The sequence below is a fragment of the Rhyacophila brunnea genome, unplaced genomic scaffold (genome assembly GCF_057557595.1).
Source record: "Rhyacophila brunnea isolate RB1 unplaced genomic scaffold, BYU_Rbru_1.0 scaffold_19, whole genome shotgun sequence".
NCBI lineage: Eukaryota > Metazoa > Arthropoda > Insecta > Trichoptera > Rhyacophilidae > Rhyacophila > Rhyacophila brunnea.
In genome coordinates this window covers 12,347,735-12,374,270 of record NW_028232848.1, presented here as the reverse complement: position 1 = coordinate 12,374,270, position 26,536 = coordinate 12,347,735, and the positions used below count along the sequence as shown (strand labels likewise).

The 26,536-nt window shown below is 26.7% G+C and overlaps 1 protein-coding gene across 1 annotated transcript in view; it reads left to right on the top strand.

Annotated features, from left to right (window-relative positions):
* The window catches only part of SK (small conductance calcium-activated potassium channel), a 428,126-nt gene that overhangs the window by 373,460 nt on the left and 28,130 nt on the right, over positions 1 to 26,536 (top strand). Inside the window, 2 exon segments of the mRNA XM_085945697.1 lie at positions 2,634 to 2,881; positions 18,256 to 18,391. Of these exon segments, the coding sequence (XP_085801823.1) occupies positions 2,634 to 2,881; positions 18,256 to 18,391 (384 nt within the window).

The window sequence follows — 26,536 nt, the reverse complement described above, 5'->3', positions numbered from 1 at the left end:
ATGCATACCCGGTGCTTAATTTACAAGATACTTATGTGTAATACAGAATACTCCAATCTATATGCTTGAGGTAAACTAGGCGATTGCTAAATCTGCAAACTAGCTAACTCAATTTATGCAAATTGTTCGGAAAGAAGAAAAAACATAAATTTTTAACTATCGAGCGGAATTTAAATAATCCAAAAATACACTTGAATTCTTTTTCACAAATAAGCTGCACTATGAATTAAAACAATATTTTAACTTCATTTTATATATATAAAGAAAATGTATATAAAGAGCGGAGTTGTTCCATTTACGATTGCAGTTAGCGATTTTGTTTGAAGTACGATAACGGATTTATTTATAGTTTTACAATTTTGTGTGAGCATAGATAATATGCTTAATAACAAAATTCCATCAAAATCTTATTTTAAGTCAAAAGTAAAGTTAGCTGGTTTATTATAATTATAGTCGAATGGTAATATTTATTAGTAAGCAATTTTAAGCAGTTAAATATATTTTTAAAGGTTTTTAGTTTGCCCAAAACGAACTTAACATCTGTTTACCTACAAAGATATTTAAAAACTATCTTTTTATTGTTAAAAACATTGTTGGTTACTGTCATTTACTACAATATAACATAATATGAATAATACAATTATTTGGAAATACTGAAATATACATATCGCATACATATTCAACATTATACAATATATTATATCATTATATAAACTAAAATAAATTTAACATAATTCATCTTTATAAAACTATGTCGTCAATTATTTAAAATATATTTTTATTGTAATATGATAGGTATCTACATAGCAAAAAAAATTATACAAAATTGAAACATAATAATGTTATTAATGGAGATTATTTAGAATTTGTTTATTAAATTTTTATTTATATTTTTACTTCCCTAACAATGAAATAATTCTGTAAGTATAGCTTTATTTCTAAAGTAATATTAAATTATATTTACATAAGATAATACACTGATATAGTATACACTAGGTTTTATAACTTAGAAGTTAACTATCGTCTAATATTATGTAACGTAATTTGACAAAATAAATTCTTAGTGTAATACATTATTATCATTTTCTTTCATGTAAAATATAATTATATAGATAGGTATAATATAGAAGATCGTACTAATGTGTATTGCAAATTTTTACCTAAATAAATTATATTATTATTCTACTTCTAAAACAAATTTATAAAAAATTGTTAAGATTACGTCCATTTACCTCTGAGGTCCAGATCTATGCCAGCGGCTGAGTACCAGATAAACGAAAAAATTCAGAAGTGATTTTTTTTCAGCTTTTTGTTTTATAATCTTCAATCTCAGACACTAAGAAAGAGCAATATAAAAATATCAGAACAACACTAAACAATATTATTAATGCAATTTTCATAATAAACACAGATATAAGTATGTACTGTTAATTTATTAAATAAATTATAGGGTTGACAACTAATAATTTGTCTAAGGTTCAACTAATCGATTTGTTTTTTTTTAGTTTATAATACACACGATATCATTATTATTATTTTTTTTATTTTTTTTTTTAATATCATTGTTTTTTTGTTAGTATTTTTTAATACTGAACATGCATCATTTGTATTAATCTACATTTTTACAATCAAGATTAAATAATATTAATGCTTCTCAGCTTTTCGTTTTCTTATCACCCACTTTTGTATTTTTTTTTTATGGATACATAACATCACCCAATATTATAAAATATTCTTACGATGTGACTGTTGGGTACGTACGAAGCATCAGCTGCATTATCCGAGATGCCATTTTGTATGATTTAAATTGTTGCGAAAAAACAAGATAATGATGACAGATATGTTTTTAAATATTACTTAGCTTATTACGATAGCTTCTATTTATTTTTTTAGTATATTCATTTATGAAATATCGAAAATAACTAATATGAAGAACTATTAATTCATAATTATTATTATCAGACAATTAAAAGAAAACACAATTTAAACGAAGCATATAATTTAATAAACCATTTCTTTTATTCAACGAATAATTCACAAGATTTGAAAATGAAACATTCTATATATTGAATATATATATTTTGAAAACACTTCAGATAATATATATATTCACTAGAAAAAATCACATTTGAAAAAAAAGATGCTAGCCCGTATATCTACTGGTATCGCGCCAATATGCTTGAACCAATATTAAGCTACAGGTCTTCTACTTAATTGTGATAATTTAAACTAAATGAAATGCTTATTTGACAAGATATTGATCCCGTCGAGCATCGTATTTTTTTCAAATGTGATTTTTTCTAGTGGTTATCTGAGGTGTTTTCAAGTTATGTATGTACATATAGTTTAAATTATTGTATGTTTTATATTGTGTATACATTGAATTTATAAAGAAATTCTTGGCTTGGTAATAATTATTATCTGACAAAATTCAGTAAGTGGTGTTAAGCTTTTAGTACCTACAGATGATTTAGGTATATTTTTAATGTTTATTATAGTTTATCATTTAAACTCAAATAATATGTTGTATCGTAATATAATAAATTATTGTTTTCATCGAAAATACGATTCATATGTATTTTTTACCTCAGTTATACATTACATTGGAAATATTAATGGTTTTCCATGACCAGGTCCCCTATGACGTCACCTTATCGCTGCCAATGTTCTTGAGGCTGTACCTCATCTGCAGAGTGATGCTCCTCCATAGCAAACTCTTCACCGACGCGTCGTCCAGGAGTATAGGAGCCTTAAACAGGATAAATTTCAACACGAGATTTGTGATCAAAACACTTATGACCATATGCCCAGGGACTGTTTTGCTAGTGTTCATGGTATCACTTTGGATCATCGCCAGTTGGACATTGAGACAATGCGAAAGGTACGATAACTTATACTCATATTTTTACTTACCTAACCTTAATTAATAATTAACAAGCAATTAAGAAATTACTAAAAAAATATTTACTCAGCTGGTTAAAGTCTTTAAATTAATTATTGCATGTATTTATGCTGCATCTCTAATTATTAATAAATATTTTGGGAAAGAAAATATAGAAAATCACCATATTTCTTTTGAACAGCCTTTTCGCACTTTTATAGGTAAAATATTTTTTTTTTAATTTAAAGAATAAATACTAATTTATTTTATAAGAAAAAATTAAAGATTTTAAATTATATTTAAAAGGCTGCTTAATATTAATTTTAGGTGATTAAATTTGTTTAAAATCACATAATTTGTGATTATTTTTATTGACATTTAACTAATATATTTTAAGTAGGATGGAAATATATAATAATTTTTTTGTTAAAATTATATAATAATATTATGAATTATGTAGTTATTAATAATTATTTATATATTAGAATGATCTTTAAGTTATGCATGTATATTTATTATTGTGTAGATCTGAGTATAATGATATTATTTTACATTTTATAATACTACTAGATTTTAATAATTATAATATAAATCTCATACTTCCTGTATCTATAATAGTTATTCGTTTAGTGAATTTATTATCATTTGTCTTTTTAATAGTTTTTATATTTTTTTCTTTCTGTGTTTTAACCGCTTCTCAAACTTTTTTTATTTTTTTTTAGTATATTCTAAATAGTTTAGAATTTTACAATTTTTAGAAATTGACTATGTTTTTTGCTTTTTGGTAATGATTTCCTTCATCATACTGTCTTCTTGACTGCATGCTCAATTTTATTTTAACAGGTAAAAAATAAAACAACTTTTTAATATTTTATGATAAATAAAAATTGACTGTCATTTCTGTAATAATAATTATATAATAAAATACTAATTTAAAATTATCACCGAAAAACTCTAAAACATTCAACATTGGATTAAAGAAATGTACCGACCTGCTTAGTTTTTCATATTTTTTTCCAATTAGTTGAATACGATAATGTAAAATTAAAAAAAAAAATAAGTAATTAAAATATTTCTGTAGTTTGAATAATTATTATATAAATAAAAATCATGTTAGCACAGCAGCTTCCATTATAATGCAATGCTTTTACTCAATATTAATTTTCTAGAATAAAAAAATATATATTTTTGTATAATGATACATGGAACGTGCTCAAATAAAACGGAAAGCTTTAGAGGTATTTATCTTCAAAATTCGTCATTGATACGATTATAATTGTATTGTAAACAAGTCAGTCAGGCACGTGGAGAAAAGCAGATAAAAATGAAACTTTTACAAAACTCACAACTTTTTCATAAAACTCCATCCCAATATATCGACGGCCCCAGGAAAAACCGGTGTAAGTCTAAAATCACAAATGTTCAGGAGAGCGAAAAAACTAAAATATTTACGCTATTAAATTCATCATATAAAATGGGATAGTTTTTTCTTATCTTATTTAAGTAAATCAGATAAACCAATTTATGGTCTATATTCCTATCAAAATTTAATGTTGATTAATTAATAAACAGCTGAGATAATGTCAAAAAATCGTTTTTATTTGGAATAATATTACGCGCTTGGTGCTTTGACTTGATTCAACATGGTTTTGCGCGGACGAAATAGATTACAGACTCCGCGTAACAGACTCATACTCTGAGATGTAACCTTGTTTTACGTCACGTTTTTCTTTCTCTATACGATTTTATTTAGTACACCTATATTTATAATGCTCTTTTACGGAAGAACCATCATTGCGCAATGTTTAACTCGAAATAATACAGCGTGTCTATTAAGTTTTAACAAAGAGTATGAGGATATATTGACATATATATATTTTTATACGGAGTTTTTATAATTTAAAAGTATTTAAGTATGATTTTTTTAATTTTTTTGTAAATTATTATTGATATTTTTATAAATAATGAGAATATGTACATTACGAAACAATAAACATTCAGGAAAAATGTTAATAATGGAATAATAAAGAAGTTGTATAAGAAATTAGTACATAACATTGGTAACTATTAGATTTAAAAAATAGCTAAAAGAAATGTTTTTTTATTCTTTACAACACAATTTTCATTAAAACTGTTGAAAAAACATAATGTCAATCGCCATGTAAATCACTAAGCCAATTTTAATTTATTAATAGTAGTTGACTTAATTATGAAAACTAGGGAAATAATTACTTATATACTTTATTAACTGCATCATTGTATTTCTGAGGGAATGAATTTTATTTAAATAAGTGATTACCATTTTAGAAAAAACATATGTACGGTTTAATACAATAATATAAATTACTAACCGCTTTGCTTATTTGAACATAAGAATGTAGGTAGTAAACAACTACTGAAATATATTCTTGAACATTTGGCACAGATATACCTATCTAAACATCATACTATTTGCAAAAATATAGATTTTCTAGTTTGAAAATTATAACTACGTATTAACAAAATAACTAATGTTATGTTTACCTAACAATTATTAATGAAAGAGAGGTTTATTACTTTCGTTCTCAGATGAGACCGCAGTCAACTGTGCATCATCAGAAATCTTTATATAAAAATATATACTTAATATAATTATTAGGCTTGTATTACAAGTCCATTCGATAATTATGATTATGTACCTATCTAAAATGATATTCATACAGTATCTGTATAAACAAGAGAAATTGCTTTGTCAGTACCTACCTTCTATTTTTTTAAGAGTATCCTTATTTGTGCATATAATTTTATAATACCTTTCTATAATTAAGATTATAAAATTTCATATAAATTATGACCATATTAATTATCGTTTGTATTTTTTAATCTCAATCGTTAATATGAATGTTATTGCCAATTATAATTAAATATAGATTGATTATATTATATTGTCAACATAAACTTCAGTAAGTATATTTCTTAATTGAGCTCTGTTACGTTAATTAATACGATGTTTTATGATTTTTATTATTTATTTAAAAGGTTGAAATAAATGTGTACTAATACTCTCAAATTTAAATAATCAAATTTATTTTGTTGGTGTGGATTTGCATTTTTTTTATAAACTGAAAAAAAAAATAATTTGCATTCAAGTAATTAGTATGTTCTTGAAATGTTATATTGTTATTTAATCGATTGCGTAGAGTTTTAATACAAATTTTCTCAAAGAAACACAGTTTACTATATCATTTGTTCATTCATAACTATTTATTTTGATAGTTTTACAAAATGTATAATTCAGACCGATTTAAATTGGATGAAATAATAATTAGGTAGTTACTATTTAAAAAGGTTTTCATAATTTATAAAAATCATAGTCAATAGGTGAATAGGAGGTAAGTATATGAATTTAAGTACATACTTACCATTACAGACTTTTCAAATCCAATTGATATTTTAATTAAAATCTACGAGATACCGTGTACGATATCACCATTTGACATGGTTTATTTGAGTTTTTCACAAACTATAGATACTTACATAATATTTATGTAATTATCTATAGTGTTAAAAGTCAAATAAGCTATATCAAATTGTGATGAAAATATTATAGAAATGTTATTGTTTGTTAAAAGCAACACTGTATATTTATTTTGAACAAATTTAACTAACATCGAAAATTATGTCACCACTCACCAATGCTAAGATTATAATATATGTCTTTAATTAGTAGGTAATATTAAAAATTCCCAATCACCAGCGATGGGCTTGTTTTCAGAATACCTACACATCATTTTGTTTACTTTTCTTCATCCTTTTTCCAAAATATATCTACTTAGATAAGCATAAAATACTTTAACAATTATTGACCATTAAAATTTTATTGTTACTTTCAAATTGTATTGTAAACAATCTCACGTCAAAACACGTTTTCAAAAATCCCAGCCGCTTAATCCCTTTCGGCGAATGGCATGTAATAAAATAATATAATCCTTTGGGTAATTTCTATCTTTGAGGAATATTCAAAATACAAAATTATGCATAATTTACTTAATGTGTACCCTTTTATATTTTCAAAAATACTAAGAACTGACGCACGTGTTATTGATATTTAGACGAAGTTCATTACTATTATACTATTTCCAAAGCAAGCCATTCAAAAATAATTCCATTTCAAAATGCAATGAAAAGGATTATTTAACTTGGTTGGATCATAAAAAAATAGTCAGCAATTAGTAATGTTTTCAAACTGAACCATGATAATAGTGATTTTTTATTATCTTTGTGCAAGATTAATTCAACCAAAATAATATGTAATGTCATTTTCTACTAATGATAAAATAACATTTTGAAGTTAAAACATAATATTTTAGGTAGTTACCTTTTTAGGTCCAAAATATTTGATTTTATAGTGATAGTAATATATAATTAAAATATGTATTTTTCTACTGGGTATTTATGTAAATTAAATTTATATAAGTATTAGAATATTACAAACTCATTTTAAGTTAAGTAGGTAACTGCAAAGTAATTAAATATAATTATATATAAATAACGTTTTATATATGATATTATTTTTCTATTAAATAATATAACATTTTCAAATTTAAACTTTACTTCATTGTTTTGTTGAGTATCTATATGGGAGAGTAATCAACCGAAAAGAGTAAGAGAGAGATTGAAGAGGTCTTTATCATGCAGTGAATTAATTTAAATAAGCGAATCAAAATTAATATAATTACTTCAAATTTTAAGATAATATTAATAACTGAGAAGTTTTTTAAAGTAGCTATGCAAGTGAAAATTAATTTCGTTTCTTTTCGGTATTTGTTTTATATTAAATAATATAATAACTTAACTTTCTGACACAATAATATTGACTAACTTTTAAACTAATAATGCAAATACTCACTGCAAATACCAATATTTTTCGGAGATAAACCAATATGTTTTTTTAAATTATTGTGATACGTCAATATAAATCATGCTGTTTCTTTAGATCTCCGTAAAAGAATGTTATAACAAGTATAACAACCTTCTTATTTGTAAAATAAAGCGCAGTGCACTTTTGTTATCGAGGTATGACTATACTCCTCGGATATTTCTGTGAACACAAATTTGGTCGATGCGATATGTAGATATAGAGCACCATTGTCAAAAACCTAACTTCGTCAATTTTTATGCTAGAGACCTGATTTTTTTACAGGACATGCATAAAAAATTAAATATTATAAAAAGCTAATAAAACCGGAAACGCTATTTTCAGACTTACAATGGTTTTTCCTGGGGTCGTCGATATTTACCCAGTGATCCACCGATTCCTTTCAATAATATTATTCCCCAGAAACTTGAAACCACTTTACAAATTTAAAATTTATTTTGTATAATGCGTTTTTGAGTGAAAACAAAACAAATTTTGTATTTTTATCCGTGATATCATTAATGTTGTACCGTACGTCAAAAATATGTGCAATTTAAGAAGCTTTGCCGATCAATCATTGTTGCTTTTATAATACACATATATATGTCCAATGAGTTATGATATTATATTATTGTATATTTTTATTTGTAATTTATTTTTAAGTCACGCTTCATATATCGCTTTATGCACACTACTGACATGTCAGTATTCACGACAACAGAAAAATCACCGCGCATATATATGCAATATTGATGCACAGTCATTTAATATAACAAATTATAATGTTAAATGAACACGGAATATTCTATCGGAAAAAGGATAATCGTTATCGATTTTTTCTTTTTATTTAAAAAACATAACTTAGGTCCCAATTCATTAATCAAAAATATTATTTCAAAATAAATTATTTCCAAACGGTAAATACTATATACTTTTTATTTCATTATATTAATTTTAAAATGGGCTTTTTTAAATAATTTGTGCAGTGGGGCAAGGGCGGTTGATAATGTCAATAGAACGATTTCATACTGTCCTCGTTGGCAAACTATTTGCATTGTATTTACAAAGAATTCAAAAGAAATTAAATTATTAAAATATAGTTAAAGTTTTCCGAGATATATTTAAACAGGAAAAATTAAACAAAATATAATTTGTATTCTGACTGTCGCATTTTCCTTGCGATTTGGGACTAATACTATTAAGTGTATTAAACACAAGGTTGACTACCGAATATCGGTAGAATTTTAATATGTGTAACTAATTTAAGCCATCCAAATTAAAATTGCCCCACCGTACTTATTATATAGCTACAAAGATCTTGATTTCATTTTCATGAACGTTATTAGGTACAAGTTAACATAATTCGTCTTTAAGCATGAGAATGATACATAATTTAGAATGCTTCAGAAACGTGCATATTAGAAAAATATTAAACCTATATTAGCACGGATTGGGACTCAATCCATTTAGAATCGATCATGGGGTGGATTAATTATATTTAAAGTAATCAGTAATTATTTTTAGTCTACAACGTATTAAAATATTTAACGAATATATATATTATACTTACAAGTAGGTACTTAATAAATTGTATTTAATAAAAAAATATATGCAAGTCTACGTGTCATATTTAAATTTCAAGAAAACTGAAAGAAATTTCAATAGGGTAATTTAATAGTAAATCTATAAAATAATATATACTTAGTAAAATATGGAAAAAATGTTAATATATTTTTTTCAAAAATTATATAATTTCATTGCAAAAGGTGCGAGCTTTTTCTTTTATTTTATAAATTATTATATTCCTTTCAATCAATAATCTGGATCAAAAGATTTGTTAAACCTTTTATTTTCTCCCCCGTTCAATTTTCAACAATATGAACTTATTCTAGTTAGCAATAAATTACGGGAACTTTATATAGCATTTTTTCTGTCATGACATTTAAAAAAAAGTTCCAAACAATCATAAAGAAAACGTGACGTCATCATTATTTTACTTTATCTGTTTTGCAGCTTGGTAAATTTTCACTAAATGTGTTGCTCTTACAGACCAAGTGAGACGTGTGGAATCAAACTTGCAAATATCCAACACGATTCGCGTTACAGTTTGCAATTTTCGATTGCACATCTCTCAAGTACCTATAGCTTTATTTTTTATATGTTATTATTTATTTGCCCCAGTGATATTTGTTTTGTTCATACAATGATTTGCACGGTTGTTTGTCAATAATTATAATTATTGTTTTTTTTTTTGTTTTTGAATATTATATAATTATTTTTTTTAATAATTATTATCTATCCAGCGAGTAATAATTACCGTCCTGTCGTGTAATTCGTTGTTGAAAATTATATTTATTTGGCCATTTTAGCTACATGTTTTGTCTAACGTTTTGAGTTAAAAGATTGAATATTGGATGCTTTTACTAACGTGTGCTTTTGCGTATTGCTTTGCAGTCAAAATTTACTTCAATTTTGTACAATATGTTAAATCTAAATTTTTTTCATTTTCCAAAAATAAAAATTATAACAAAGGTAAAAAAATATCATATTATATAATATGAATTTAATTGCAGCTGTATTTTATTGGACATAATAAATGTATAATATACAATAATTTGTATATTATTATTTTAAAATCTTTTTTTTTAATATTTTTTAAACGAAAAAATGCAAATCTGAACAGTTAGTGAAAGCATTAAATTGTTGTGTTATTGTTGAAAGTATACAAAATAATCACTTGAAATTAATAAGAATAACTATTTTTTTGTCGAAATTTATTAGCAATTATTCAAAATAAAAAAAAGGTTGAAAATGGGAATAAAAATATTTATTGGATCGTTCTTAAAAAAATCAAGTTTTTATTTTGAATACATACGTATAATTACCTACCGAATAATTGAACTTAATAATTTTTTTTCAAGTTTCTCTTTTATTCCTTCCATTCCTTTAACAGTAAAATGTATAACCCACGTATATTATCCATTTTATACCTTGTTTCTTTCTGTAATTTGGACATTTTTTATCAAATTCTCTTTTTTTTACTTATCTGTCTTGATTATTGTTGTTACTCTATAAAATCCTGATATTATTATCTAAAAGTTGATTTATCTAATAGTGAAAACTGTACTCATCTCTTAAATTTTCATATAAATTGGGTCGATATTTTTTATAACTAGTAAGTTTTTTTTGAAAAAATATGGAGTCAACATAATATATTAAACGTGTCACGGTGATGTCCAGATTACATTTTTTACCTCTTTATAATCGAAACAAATTCCTTTTCCTCAAACCCCGTTGAGTTGCTCGTCTTCATATAAAGCGTAGTAGCTGGAAAATGAAATTTAAAAAAAAAGTTTTAATTGCCCACTGATCGTGTCTATGTCCGGGGCCGGCCCCCCACTCCGCGCAGGTTTCACGATGCGGAGCACGCCAACTTGCTTAACTCCATGTGGCTGACGGCAATCACATTTCTGTGCGTGGGATATGGAGACATTGTGCCGAATACTTACTGCGGAAGAGGAATCACCCTCACATGCGGCATGGTGGTATGTATCGTCCTGCGATGTTAGACAAAACACCTAGCGGAGGTGCGCCGAAGCTTTACTAAAGAACCGACATCTCCCATTTAAATTAATGACACAACAATTACAATTCCAAAAATTTCAACTACGACATCACATATATATTATATATTTATCTCAACGTACAAAAACGCATAGCTTAGAGTTAGTTTTAATGAATTAAAAACAGTTTGCATTAATAAAAATAAAATAATTGAATTTAGCAAAAACAAATTATTTAATTATTACAATAAAACATCTTAATCATTTAACACAGGGCTATGCAGTAAGGCACCATAATATTTTTATTTATCACCACCGGCTTGGAAAAATAAAAACCGGTAAATCCACAATATATGGTCAAAAAATAACAAAAAAACGTTCATATTCTATGTGCAATTTTACATAGTGTATTGTAATGATCTATAACTTCTAAATTTTCCCTAAAATCACATAAAAAACTGTTTGAAAACTTAACGATTTACAAAAATCCGGTGACATTAAAAAATACAATAATAATTATGTTGACACGTCCGATTTTATTTTTCATGAACGTGTTGTAAAGAAGGATTCATCACATCATATAAATATGCATATATTTTTAGTTTGAAAATAAAATACGATAGAAAACAGTAACAAACGTTGAAACCAGCTAACTACACGTGATGTGCCAATAGTTAATGTAGTATTTGCCATACCGTATAAAAATGGAGAATTTAGTAACAACCTGCTTAAAATTTCTATAAAATTGGAAAAAAAAAATTTCGAAACAAACAAAAAATATAAAAGGTGTAGGACGGCTTTGCAACAGTTTAAGTTATTGAAAGAACGGTAGGTAAGTACTGGAAATGGTATAATGTTTTGCTAAGCCGATAATGATATCTTACCTCGCCTCGTCTACCGCACAGCGACAAATCAAATTTTCTGGGAACGTCGCACCGATGTTGCATACGAAGATGCCTAGCGACAGTCACGCGTAAGTTCTTGAAACGTGGACCGGCGAGCTTCGACGTATAAAAAGGAATTCCCTATTCGTATCGTATGCGTAACCGCAACACTGGTTACTTTGACTTGCAGCTTTAGACGCGTGTGATTTGTTGCTAGTAACACTAGATGGTTTTTTTTTAACAAAATAAAAAGATGCATTCCACCAATATGCGGAGCTTCATTTTTTGGCAACGTGTGTTTTGTGAATAACGACGATGTCAAATTTTTCAAATCTCAACGTATTTGACATGATGCAAACGATACGAGTTTAGATGTGCGAGCTGATTTAGATTTGTTGCATCAATGACTGATTTCAAAAGCGGAATGCTTCCGATGACTAATAATAATATTGTAGTAGTCAGTACACGCAACCAAGAATTAAATCGTTTTAAAACGACAAGAATCCTCCAAATGAAGCTTACCATTGAATAATATACGTATTATTTTTTTAAAGAATCCACCATAACCTATAAATTAGGGTTTTTTCAATATTACGTAGCTTTGTATAACAAATTTTAACATCCTCTTATATGAGATTGTATGTAAAAAAAAATATATATTTTAAAGTACCTAAGTAGTAATTAAAATATAATATAAAAAGATATCTCTTGTCTTGACTTTAGGACGACGGACTCTAATATGACAGGCAATATCACATTGCTTAAGAGGCATTTTTTAGCATGTGCGTGATGCGTACACATTAAAGCCAAAGGAAAAGAAAACAAGGAAAAAGGACAAGAAATAATAAATAGCCAGAAATAATAAGCAATAAATAGCTTCTAACCGTGTTATTTTGGTATAAAAATATAGAATCACAAAAATCATTATTGCCAAAATACAGTAAAATACTATTATAAATCACAATATCGTTGGTAAAAATAAATTTAGTAAAATTACAAATCTAAATATCAGAAGTAGGTATCTGCAAAAGTCAAGTTTCACAAACAGAATAAATAAAGATTTTTTTACTCTAAAATGGGTATATAAAGCAAAAAAAAAATACAAAAGAAAGGGAAAAAACATAAACAACATAGTACTTACGTTTGATTTTTAAGGCAGTTAATGTCAATGATTAAAAATAGAACTATACGTCACTGAAATTCTTGTTACTATTTATCTATTTAAGTGTGTTTCCTCTCTCCTGTAAAATTTTGGTTATTTCATATCGACCCCTTTTCAAGGGACACCATCATTTTTTGACGTATTATATATATAAAGATAAATGATAACCATATTGTATAAGCAGTGTCAATCTTTTCGATTTTTTTATTTAAAAAGTCTCCAAACAATATGCAAAGTTACGAACCCGAATGCTTCAAACGTATTTAACATCTTTCAAAATATAAAGATTGACCTAAATTAATTACTCCTATATATTTTATACACAAATAAAAAATATCATAACATTACATTAAACAAAATGTTTTGTGGATAAAATTATGTTAACGTGACTGTGAAATAAGTAAATGGCTTCATATTTGTTTTGTTTTGTCAAAGATTTAAAACGCATATCATTCAAAACTCCATCATGTGAGTGTATGCTCTTTTAAAATTCTCCGTTATATATTTGATTGGCTTCACTAATTTAATTATTAGAATTCCATTTCAAACAATTAATAGCCCTAAAATATTTAGTTACCCATCTAAATTTGTAGAATAAATTAATATCTTGTTTTCGATAAAACTTCTAAGTAGAAAAGCATGGTGATAAAATAACAAATACCTAATATAGTTTTTATTTCATTAATATTTAAATAGGACAAAAATACAGTTTGAATAAATTATAAACAAGATTTGTTTCTATGTTTTTGTAGATACACTCTTCTGAAGCTGTACTAACATTTTTTTATGTAACAAAGAGACAGTAGAAAACCCTGACAGTTCTAGTTTTAGAAGGTATCAGTGTACTATAAACGAACCAACATAAATTATTCAAATCAATTTTACTATTGAGACCTACAGAAACAAACGCTACGAGAATAAATATGTAGAATAATCAAGAAAGCGAGTGCGAAAAACCACGTCGGTTTTTCACGTAAGAATATCTGATGACCCTAGAGTGCACGTTTTATTTTGCTCTTTCCAACATAATAAAAAGAGCAGTTTTCATTGAATTGATCACGGTATTTTTTAGTATAAGTATACAATATTATTTTAAATAAAAATCCCTGAAAACACATAACTTACTTGAAGAAATAAAAATAAAACAAATAAAAATTCGTAACTACGTACCTATACATTCTGAATTATTTTATAATAATATTACTAATTATTATCGACCGAAGGTTTTAATTTAAATTTTAATAGATTTAATTCCATTTGGGTCGTTATTTGCGACCAGTTATTTGCCTTTTGGCTTCTTCAGGCACTATGTGTACTCACCAAAAAGGTAAATACACACTGTCAACGAATACAAAGAATTCTAACTTATATAACAAATTAATACAATAAAGTAGGATAAAACTTTATCACCTACCTATTAAGTCAATAAAAAAATATATAACAAACAAATTACTAATAGTTGAAGTGTTTGTAAAAAAACCCTCTACCTTATCAATAATAATACACTCGATAAGTATAATACATATAAATCGTCAAAACCTAATAATAGAGTATTAGTAATGACGAGCATAAACAATAAAAATACTACACTCAAGAGGTGTAAAATCGTCCATTATGGGAACAATGGTAACGTATTGGGAATTAATGGAGTATTAATTAATGAGATATATTTATGATATCAGTCTTTAAAAGTTATTAGTTGAACAATTATTAATATTAAATAATATTCTTACATGATACCTATCTACTTTTTTATGAAATATATATTTTATGAAGTTTCGATGAAAGTAACGGTTATTGCTTAATAGAAGTAGAAAACATCGAGGGTTGCTTATTAAATTAAATGGTAATAATTTAATCGAAATTGAAATGAGAAATTTAGTATTTATTGCAAACAGGTTATCGCTTTGCATTTGAAGATAATCATTAATTAACACTACCATTGTTATTCGTAATTCAGTGCTACGGCCAGAATATATTCGGCCTAGGGAGTGCCATAATATATATGTCAGTGAACAGTAATCCTGCATTTTTTTGATATATATTTTTGACGTACGACGTAATAAAAAATATATAGGTGATCCATAGATTTTAATATGTCAAAACATATAAAAACAAACAAATAGTTGTCAATAATCAATGCTGTCAAATATTTTATTAATAATTAGTTTTTTAGAGATATCTTAACATATCAGTGTATAAAAATACACACAAATTGCATCTGCTCGCCTCCGCTACGTGATAAAAAATTTGGTATGAAATTTTATGTGAAAATATTTCCCGGATAATCTTCTAAGAAAGGTATGTGCAAAGTTTTTTTTATATATTTCGAAACGCTGGACTCGCTCTGCAAACGCTTCACATTGGTAATGTTACGGTATGTATAAATTTATAAGTATGAATAAATTTATCACTACGTTCCGATAATAATTGGCAATTCACCGAAAACTATTACAATGTTATTTGAGCACGTTCCAGGGTACTTTGTCATGGAGTTAATATGATAACCAGAGTCACGAATTAATACAATTAACAATAAGCTGTCATTGTGCCAAGTGGATTTGTTATTTTTTTTTTATTTCGAAGAGATAGACAATTCAGTACCCAATAACAACGTCAATAATTCCAATAATTTAAGCTTGAAATGAAAGACGTGTTAATAATGGTAGGTATTAATAATAATTTTATGAAACATAATATGTTTTAATATATTATAGTATTAATCAACTAATAATAAAATTTAGTCTACGTATTTTCATATTATCTAATATTATAATATAGCGCTGACAATTAAAATAAAAAGGTTATGGAATTTTATTGATGTATTTAAAATTTTCTTCGTAGTTTTAGTACATTCTTTTAATCAAGCAATATTATTTTAATTTATATTATACGAAAGAAATTTAAGAATATTCTTTTATAACTTAAAAAAGAGATTACTAAAAAAACGGACAATATTATGCAAAAACAAAAATTTTCAGGAAATAAATAACAGCAATTTTTATCGGTATATTTTGAAAGATAAGCATTTTCTTATTTTAAAAATAATATTTTAAGATAACACGTAAAAGAGCAAACAATAAAAAATATATCAAAGTAAAAGTATCAAACTGTACATCGCATGTTAGCGCTTGGCCACAGTGACGGGCGGGCAACGGCGCGGCGGCGTCTTGCAAAACTCAAACGTATAACCGTGTGTATTATGCCCCAAAAAGACACTGTCTACGAACATTTTACTCACGGTTATACATTTGAGTTTCGCAAGACGCCGCCGCGCCGCTCCCACGCGACCACTACGTTCTTGTACTAAACCCCTCTTCCACGTTAACCTTTTCAAAAGAAAAATGTTAAAACGTATGGCGAAATTATAAAAATTTAATTCTTCACGTATGTATACTGATATTTTATATACAATAAAATCACTTTTGACATTAATGTATTATAATATATACCCTTTTTATGGGGATACCTTCAAATTTTAAATACCTTAGTCATTTTATTATTATGTTCGTTTATATATTAATTAGAAAACATTTACATTTACAACGATAATTATAATAAACTATATAATATGTCCATTATAAAATTATATGTCATATTTTTATTATAAGTACCTAAGTAGGTGAAAGTTGGCTTTAAAATATTACAATAATAGTTTAATAAAATAAAACCGTAAATTTTTACGTCAAATATCTAATATTATTTAAATCGATGTCATATTATTATTATGTTCAGAAAATAACCAATATTTTAAAACTAAGTAAGCATAATATATTATTTATTTATGTGCGTTGTAATAACATGTTATTTAGGTGTTAAACACCATTACAAAATAGTTTATTTTTCACATATTAGCATGACTACAGTATATTTTTTTATTATAAAAAAGTAAATATTAATTTTTGAACACATTATTATTTCATTATGCACGCCATAAAAAATATTTTTTAGCAATCTTAAAAACATTAATCTACCCTGTACTAACAATAATGTCTGTGACTTTAGCATTAATTATAAAAGTATTTTACTTCACTTAGTAATTTATTTTTGCCTTTATTTTAAAGAATTTTAATTCATTTATATACAATTTTTATTTTATCTTAGATAATATAAATTTACTTTAATAAAATTTCTACATTAACCATTTTTATTACAATATTTCATTGACCAAAAGTCAGAAAGCAAAAATTAAACCAATCACGTAGAAAATTATAAATTCATTCAAGTTGATTTATCTAATTGAATAATAATAATAATAATTATGGCCAATTTTATTGGAATAACGATTTTGTTAGCTACCTTATATTGTTAAAATCTCTTTTAAATAGCAACCACAGTCAAAATACTTTTTGTTGACCGCTGTAGTATCCACAAATTATATTGTAACTATTATGACCAAATTTACATTGGACAAACTGCCAAACATTCGAAATGACTTAGATGCATTAAACTCTAACTGAAAATATTTTAAATGATATTATGGATTTTGTACACTTTTTATACCAGATATATTAGAATAAATGATCTAAAATTTATGAAAAAAATATATATTAATAGTAAAAACACAGTAATTTTTAATTATAAATACATAAATATAATACCTTCTATCAATATTTTTATTATAATTATTATCCACTCAATTATTATGTACTTATTTGGTATTTTTTGTTATCCTACGATGGTTAATAAATTAATTAAAATACGTAGTGGCTTGCTAGTGGCGGGTTTGTGTCTTGTTGTGTGTTATTACATAATCATCCCCCATTTACCATCATTCTGACACCCTATCTCATTGAGAAATGTCTGACTTGTTGCCACTGATGAACTTCACATCACGCCCTACACCGACCCCACGATTGTTGTGGTAGGTTTCACGATGAGGAGCACGCTAACCTTCTCAACGCCATGTGGTTAATAGCCATCACCTTCCTGTCAGTCGGATTTGGAGATATAGTACCCAACACGTACTGCGGGAGGGGCATAGCGGTTAGCACTGGGATCATGGTAAGTAACTTTTCATCAAATTTTAACTTGTCTAAGATTTTAACTACCACCCTGATTTTTTCCTTTTACAAATAATGCATTTGTATTATAAATAATTAAGGGTTGAAATATATATAAGAAAATAGCACTATATGAGTTGCCTGGAGTCATAACTCACATATTCAAAAAATCTAATTTTGAAATAATCGCAAAAAACCACCAGAGCGCTGTTTTTTTGTAATTAAAAGAAAAGTATTCAACTCCTTTGAATATTAATTAGTGAGTGAGTTGATTTATATATTTTTTAAATATATATTATAATACTCATACGGCTGCAGACATACAGAGACTATGAGAAATGAAGCTCTCTATTTGGTTAAGTTAGGTTAGGTTATTATTCATTGAAAATGTGAGCAACAGTCAACGATTCTCACATGGTTTAGTGACTTTTTATAGCCAGCTATATTTCTTTTTATAAATCAATCCCTTTAAAATCACTAATTATATTTAACTCAAATATGACAAAATTGCAAAATGTGAGTTATGGCTCTAGGTGACTCATATATTGTCATACTAGCTCATCTATTATAATAGATTTGCCAATTTAAATTATTTCCTTTAACTTTTCCTTTATGTTGTGTAACTCTGTTGTAGGTAATAACTTTGTTATAAATAGTTCAAAACGTATATATTTTTATACGTCAATTTTCAAAACTTTTCATTTTTGGTTTAATTGAGAAAAAATAGATTAATTTATTATAATGAAAATTTTTTAAATACATTATTTTATATTTTCCCACAAAAGGTACAAGAAATTTTGGTTTTTTTACATACTTTTTATGTTTAATTTGAATCAAAATGATAATATCTAATTACACTATATTATTAAACGAACAGTTTTTAAAATTAATATGCTGATTGCTTTAGTAATAATATCAAATTATAATACACAATTTTAAATATTAAAATTTAAATTGAAAATATTTCTTTTTACCAAACTAAAAAAATATGTTCTTGAATATATTGAATAAAGAAACAAATGAAGGGATACTTGATCATTTACAGCCGTAAGGAAGACATTGTTATTGCTGTATTGTGTAGCTTTTATTATTATAAATTTTCTTGGTACATAAAAGTTAAGTGTATACTAAAAATGACAGTTACTTTTATACTAAATTACGGTTTTTTACTGCTCAAGGCAACGCTAATTCAAATAAAATATATTCTCGTTCGGACGACATAAGAAAATACCCTGTGATAATTGGACGCTTTTATAGAATAAAAAATAGGCATGGACTTTCTTGTGGATTTTTTTCTCATTAAAAGTTTCGTTTTCATATCAATTGACTAAAGCATTACAATTTTTTAATATATTATGTGTCTCAACAAAAGTGTATTCTTAGCACTTTTATTTCTAAATATTGACATATTGATTCATAATTTGAATTTAAATTTAAATTAATTGATTTAGGTATTTTCTTTTTTATACCTAATGAAAATGGTCAAAACTTAAATTAATAAGATCTTTTGTTGAGACATTGTAAGGTAATTAAAGTAAGTAAAGTAATTATTGAAAGTGGTTCTTTGAACTTTGTAGCTGTTGACATATTATATAATACTTATGTTGATAATATTATATTAATAATTAACAAATCAAAAGATTTGAGAATGTAACATTCTTTATATTGGACATACATAATTCTAGAAAACCTCAGATAATAATTTATGTTACCTACTATATATTTTTTTGATAAAAAACGACACCCATTGAGACTAATATCACCACGGGATTCGCGCCAGTGTGCGTAACCAACTAAACTACGGGCATCCTATCTAATTGTGGCGAAAATAACTAGGAGTTCTTTACATAAAATTGTGTTATTTTTGGCTATCGGTTTTTGTATTTTAAATGAAGTTATAATTAATTAAGTACCCCAACTACTAACCGACGTCCGGATCATATCATCATTAGTAGACTAAACTTGCACTTGCTAATAATTTAATAATAATAAAAAAAATCAACAAAAAATAACTACAAACAACATATTATTGAACCTACATAATTTGAAAACAACACAGATATATAATACCCATTAAAAAAAGAATTTTAATATTTGAATATCAATTTAATATAGTGTTATATTTATTTTTTGGTTGATTTATTGTTATTATAAAATATGTTTTCAAAATATTCATTAGAATGGATGGATTCTTTTATGTCCATTATACAGGAAACAAAGATCCTAATGACTTCCCATTCAAAAATTGTATATAAAAATATTGGAAAATATACCAACTCATGGTCACACACAAAATATACATTTTAATAAACGTTATTATTTCTTCAATATTACTTATCCACCATTTATATGACAATTTACAGTATTACTTCAAAGAGTGGTGGAAAAATGCCTGTATATAATTCGTGAAAATCCATCGAGAGACATATTTACGAGGAATGCTTATTAGCCATATACACACTATTGTTTTTGTAATGAGTATTTCACTATCGACCGAAATCGTTAGTTATATTTTATGTCGATAGATGTTACTATAGGATCCTCATTAGATTTTCATCTCCACTTTTCTCTCAAATACATCCATTTTTATCACACTGTGTATGCTATCTGAAGTTCTTGGAGACCGAAATGGCATATATTCGCAAAGTTGATCTGGAAACTTATTATCTCAGTTACATTATTATCTGTATTTGTAAGAAGAGATGTAATAATCACAGTTCAACAAGCAACGATAGCCTTACTATAATCATAATAAAATTATAACATATTATATTGTTTTACTGTAGAGAACCGGCATGAATTTTTAAGTGTTTGTTTTACTCAATTTTATACCTAAATAATATTTTATTTAATTCACAAAATTATGTCAATAATACAATAGAATTCTTTATTTACCAATGAAATAAGTTTCACAACATTATAAAACTTTCTTAGACAACAATAAATAACCTTTAAAAAAAATAGTATGATTTTGCCATTACCGATAAAAAACAGCTTTTAAAAATCACACGAAAGCTTAGTATAGAAACTTTTATTCAATTTTGACAAAGTACATTTCTTACACTGAGACAATAAACGAAATTATTGCTTGCTTTGTGGATGCTGAAAATGGGATTTTTCCACCTATTTGTGCCTATAAAAGTCTTCGTTTGCTTATTTGAATGAACGTTTTTTTTTTATTCCTTGAAGACATCTTCAAGTTATAACTTTCAAATAAATATAATAAACACTTAGAATAAATAACAAACAATTCTTTATTCAAACTTTTTGTTGGAGTCAGTGACCTCTAACATTTAGGTATCTAAGCTTTATTGCTTTTAAATATAATTTAAATTATTACTAGTATATCGACTGTGTTTAGGAAAAAGGGCGTAACCCTCGATTTTTCGAAAAGTGCTTTTATTAGATATTAACAATGTGTACAACTAAATACACGTTCTATAAAAAGGAAGTAAGCCGCAAATGCCGAATTATTATCTAAATTCAGGTTTTAATTGAGATTAATTAATTTTTAATTTATGGAAAAACTCATTTATCCGCAATTTTAATGATTTTTCTGTAATAACTTCTTTAATTATTATTAGATCGAAAATATATTACACCAAATCATCAATCATCATGCACCCAATGTCTGTGGCTATTTTTAAAAAATATTAAACTAAAAACTCTCAAAAAACGTTTTTTGTCTCTCCTGTAAAATTTGTTCAGTGAGGGTTACGTCCTTTTTCCTAAACACTGTCGATATAATAATGTTTGTAAACGAAAAAAAAGTCATATTAATAATACTGCTAACGCAATTATATTATGAAGGCAGGGGCTCCATACTCATGTAGTGTCATGTAGTGCCAATAAGTGTCATGGCTTATATTGTAGTAGTAATAAGAATAGAATGTAAATTCAACTATAGAAAGGAAAAAGGGCGTAACCCACACTGTTACATGATTAAATACACGATATGTCCAAAGGCTATTTATGTAAGCAGCAAATGCTGAATTATTATTTAAATTTAGTTAACATGAAAAAAAAAGGAAGTGACGTGACGTGGGAAAAACATCCTAATCATCATTTCTGTAGGGTTTTTTTAATTTACTCAATAATTAATACCACATTAGGGATATAAAAACCAAATTATTAATTTTATATCATCCACTGCAATGTTATGTATATTTTGTATTTTAATTTTCACCGAAAATCATAAGAAACACGTTTTTGTGACTCCTGTTAAATTTGATTTGTGTAGATTACGCTCTTTTTCATTTCCACAGTCATTATTATTCATTATAGGTGGAATAAGTGGGGAATATACACACTCTGTGAAAAGCTATATTATTATTATGACCTTATTAGGGTCGGACTTAGTCATGTATATACTGTGTAAATAAACAGTAGATCTCGGGTTCAAATACCGTGCTTATAAAATCTAAATGCTGTTATTCAACGTGTATTTGAACCTTTTGCATAGATATAAAACGTTATGCAAGTAGCTATCGTTAATTTCTCATAATATTTTTTTTAATAAACCTCTTCGTGGGCGGACCGAGGACTGCATTGGATTATAGTGCCAATAATGAATAATTAATGTGTATTGAGTGACTACTTTGTTACACTACAAATAACATTCAATAATATGCGCCTACAAATTGGAGTATCCCTTTTTAGATAATTGACAGGCGCATGTAAATTCAAATTCTTTGGACACCAGCGCATCTATTCTATACACAAAACTGCTATCAACCGCTATCAGGAGTTAATGAGGGTAGTTTATCATTATTATGTTTGTATTGAGGTATTATAATTGTTTAAATAATTTAGCCGTTTAGACAGTCAAAACTTTCTATATCAGTCTAGAAGTTAGCACAGCCAAGAGAGGCGCTGTTAAAACATAGCACTTATTGTAAAAATTACAACTAACGTATTGTAAAAATTATAATACTTAATACAAAAATATGAAAAACTACTCTCGATAGCCGCCGATAGCAATCTTGTGTATAGAATAGATGCGCAGGATTAGAAACCATTCCTCGCGATATCAGGCAAAAATACCTCAAAAGCAGAAGTGTGTTCCATAAAAAAATCGCAGTTTTTATATTATACTGTATAATCGTCACCATTGCAGTACCATACCGTGGCGGAAAGGTAGTGCGTTCGGCTGATAACCGAACAATCAGTGATTCGAATCCAATCGAGTGCGTTTTTTTTTCGTGTGAAAAAATAAGTTATGTGTTACATGTCACACGCCAAAATACACTCTGATCTGATTTCCCAAACGCGCCAAAAAAAGTATAACTTCAAAATATTACATGTTTCAATATTTTAAATTATTCGTTGAATAGAAAATAGTTGATTACTTATGTATTTATAGAATAAATTATAATAAGTTCAGTACTACATTATTTTTGCGAACATATCAATCCGTCCATAGCAAATCTTTGGCCCAGAATACAAATGGTCAAATTCAATGTAATTTTTCAGACACAAACCAGATGGTGGAACAACTGAAAAAACCCCTCACCATCCCCCGTTAAATTATCCGGTTCCAGTTGCTTGATTAATTACAGACTTTGGCCGGAATTTCAGTGGTAATAGTATAAAAGACCTCCACTTGTAAGTAACAAGAAAACGAGTCTAGAGTCACGGAGCGGAAAATTTTGCGGCAATTTGTCTTGAACCGAGTCGTGCAGTCTCATACATAGTAAAATTCCGACAATATAACTTAATCTTTCCTAACTAACTACTAAATAATACTTTGTAAAGTATAGTTCAGTATTTCAGTCGATGGCGTGTAATTTAGTAACCAAACGTGTATGAACAGACAAATTAAGTAAAATCATTTAGTCGAGTCAAACTATTTTGTTATTATTTTTCGATCAAGTAGAGGACCCTACCATAGCTCAGCTAGAAAGCTCTTTACATGCTAGAAAAGTAAATCTACGACACATGTTTTTTCGTGTCTGGAAACTTGTACGTATGCAGTTCACCGTATCACACTTCCGAAATGTTATATCGGAAATATATGGCCGTATATTAAAGACCGTCCAACCTCTTTGGGTCGTTTAGTACTGACATAAAATTCATTTCTAAATAAAACACGGTTCTTGTCGGTTTACACTTTACAAGAAGCCAGCAGCAAAAAAATTTTGAAAATAGCCGATGTACTGGATTATTTGTTAGGTTAGATTAGGTTAGGTTAGGTTTAGTTTGGTTTTCATTCTTGAATTCATGAATTTTGCCAAAATCAGCTATGAAAATTGAATTAATGTTCATATTCAATCTAATAAAATTGGAGACCGTATAGTAGACGATCGTCTCTTTCCAATAAGAAAGCTCATTGCGAACTGTGCCGCGGTGAAATTCTTTACGTACAATTTACATGTAACCGTTCCGGAGACCAAAAAGTTCACAGTTAGTAGTTATTCTTGTATATTTATTTTGCGGTAAAAATATTGTAAAAAGATACTTTGAAATTGTAATTTTATCCAGTTTTACTGATATGTATTTGTTTAGAGAATTACGCAAATTGATTCATTCGTCAAAAAATTATATCGCATATCTGTGTATTTTATACTTATTAAGATAATTTTAATTTGAATTAATTTAATTATTGAAACATTCCATATTTATATTTTTTAAAAAATAATCTCGTTATTTGTGTATCAGAAAAAATAACATTTCTTCAACTTTCATTTAAAATCAGCCAACGGTTTATAGATGCAATCTCGTTATTTTAAAATTCAATCATATTATTGGCAAACATAAAGATCTTTTCGTATTGGCTGGAATAATTTTATAAAGTATGCCGTAAAAGTGACGCAACCCAAATACAAAACTGGATTGCGTCCTGGATATTGCCATAATAAAAACATCCACTAAATCTACAGCCTGTTCGTTACACTATTTCCCTCTGACCTAATTTTTACATGGAAAATGCTTTGATATCATCAGAGATTAGACATTTTTTATGCACGATATTTGAATTTATGGCATATCAATGATTAGCATAACTATAAAATATTAAAATATTTTACTATGAAAAAATTATTAAACCAGTTGAAGCTCTCAATATAACTGGCTGGTTTTAACTGGTGAACATTTTTTTTTCAATCCATATTAATGAATTGTTTAACAATAAATTAATAACTTTAGAACATAGTATAATATTTTTTTTAAAAAATCGGTAGTTATTTAATGGTATTTTATTATATTATATTAAAAGTGCATATCACTTGGTATTCACTAGATATAAAAGTTATTTACGATACGTAATTTGTTATTTTTTTTAGTTTTACTGGTTGAAAGTATATACCAACATTAAAATGGTTTATTGGAAAATTATAATTATTATCAATACGAAATCATTTGCCTGTTAGACAATACTGACTCCCATTTATAACAAATTATACATCACTCCGAATTTTATCAGAATTTGAAAAATGTGAAACTTATTATTATTAATAAAAAGTAGGTTATATTTATTTATTTAAGAAAATAAAACTTTATGGATATAACAAATCTTAATGCAAGACGTTCACAATATAAGATTTACATAATAATTTAATATTACCATTACAAGAGAACAAAAGGAAATATAGAAAAACGGGTCTAGGACGATTCGGCGTCGGGACAACTGGGCGCCACGCAATTGAATGAAATTCGAAAATAAAATATAGACGTTCGTGAATAATTATTATAATAATATTATATATTTTAAAAGTACATATTATGTACTTTTAAATTATATAATATTTATATTTAAATTATTATTTAATACTTGTAAAATAATGATTGTATTGTGAATGTTTAAGTTACAAAGAGAAGAGATTTTTCTATTTTTATATAAAGCCCCAGGCACGATAATTCTCAGTCAACAATATAAAACATTATGCTAAGAGCAAAATTAATCAAAAATTCTAAATTCTAAAAAGTACTAGATAGAAACTAATTAAAATTTTTCGTCTACTTTCTATATATAAAATCGTAACGAACGTCTATTTATTTCATTCGGCAATGCGGCGCTAAATTGTCCTGGTGCCAAAAAAATAATATCTTACATTATGTTATGTAATATATAACTATATACATGGCAGCGAAGATCTAGGGAACGATAAGAGTGAAGGGATCTAGTGAGCTCTAGTGATCCAGCAATAGA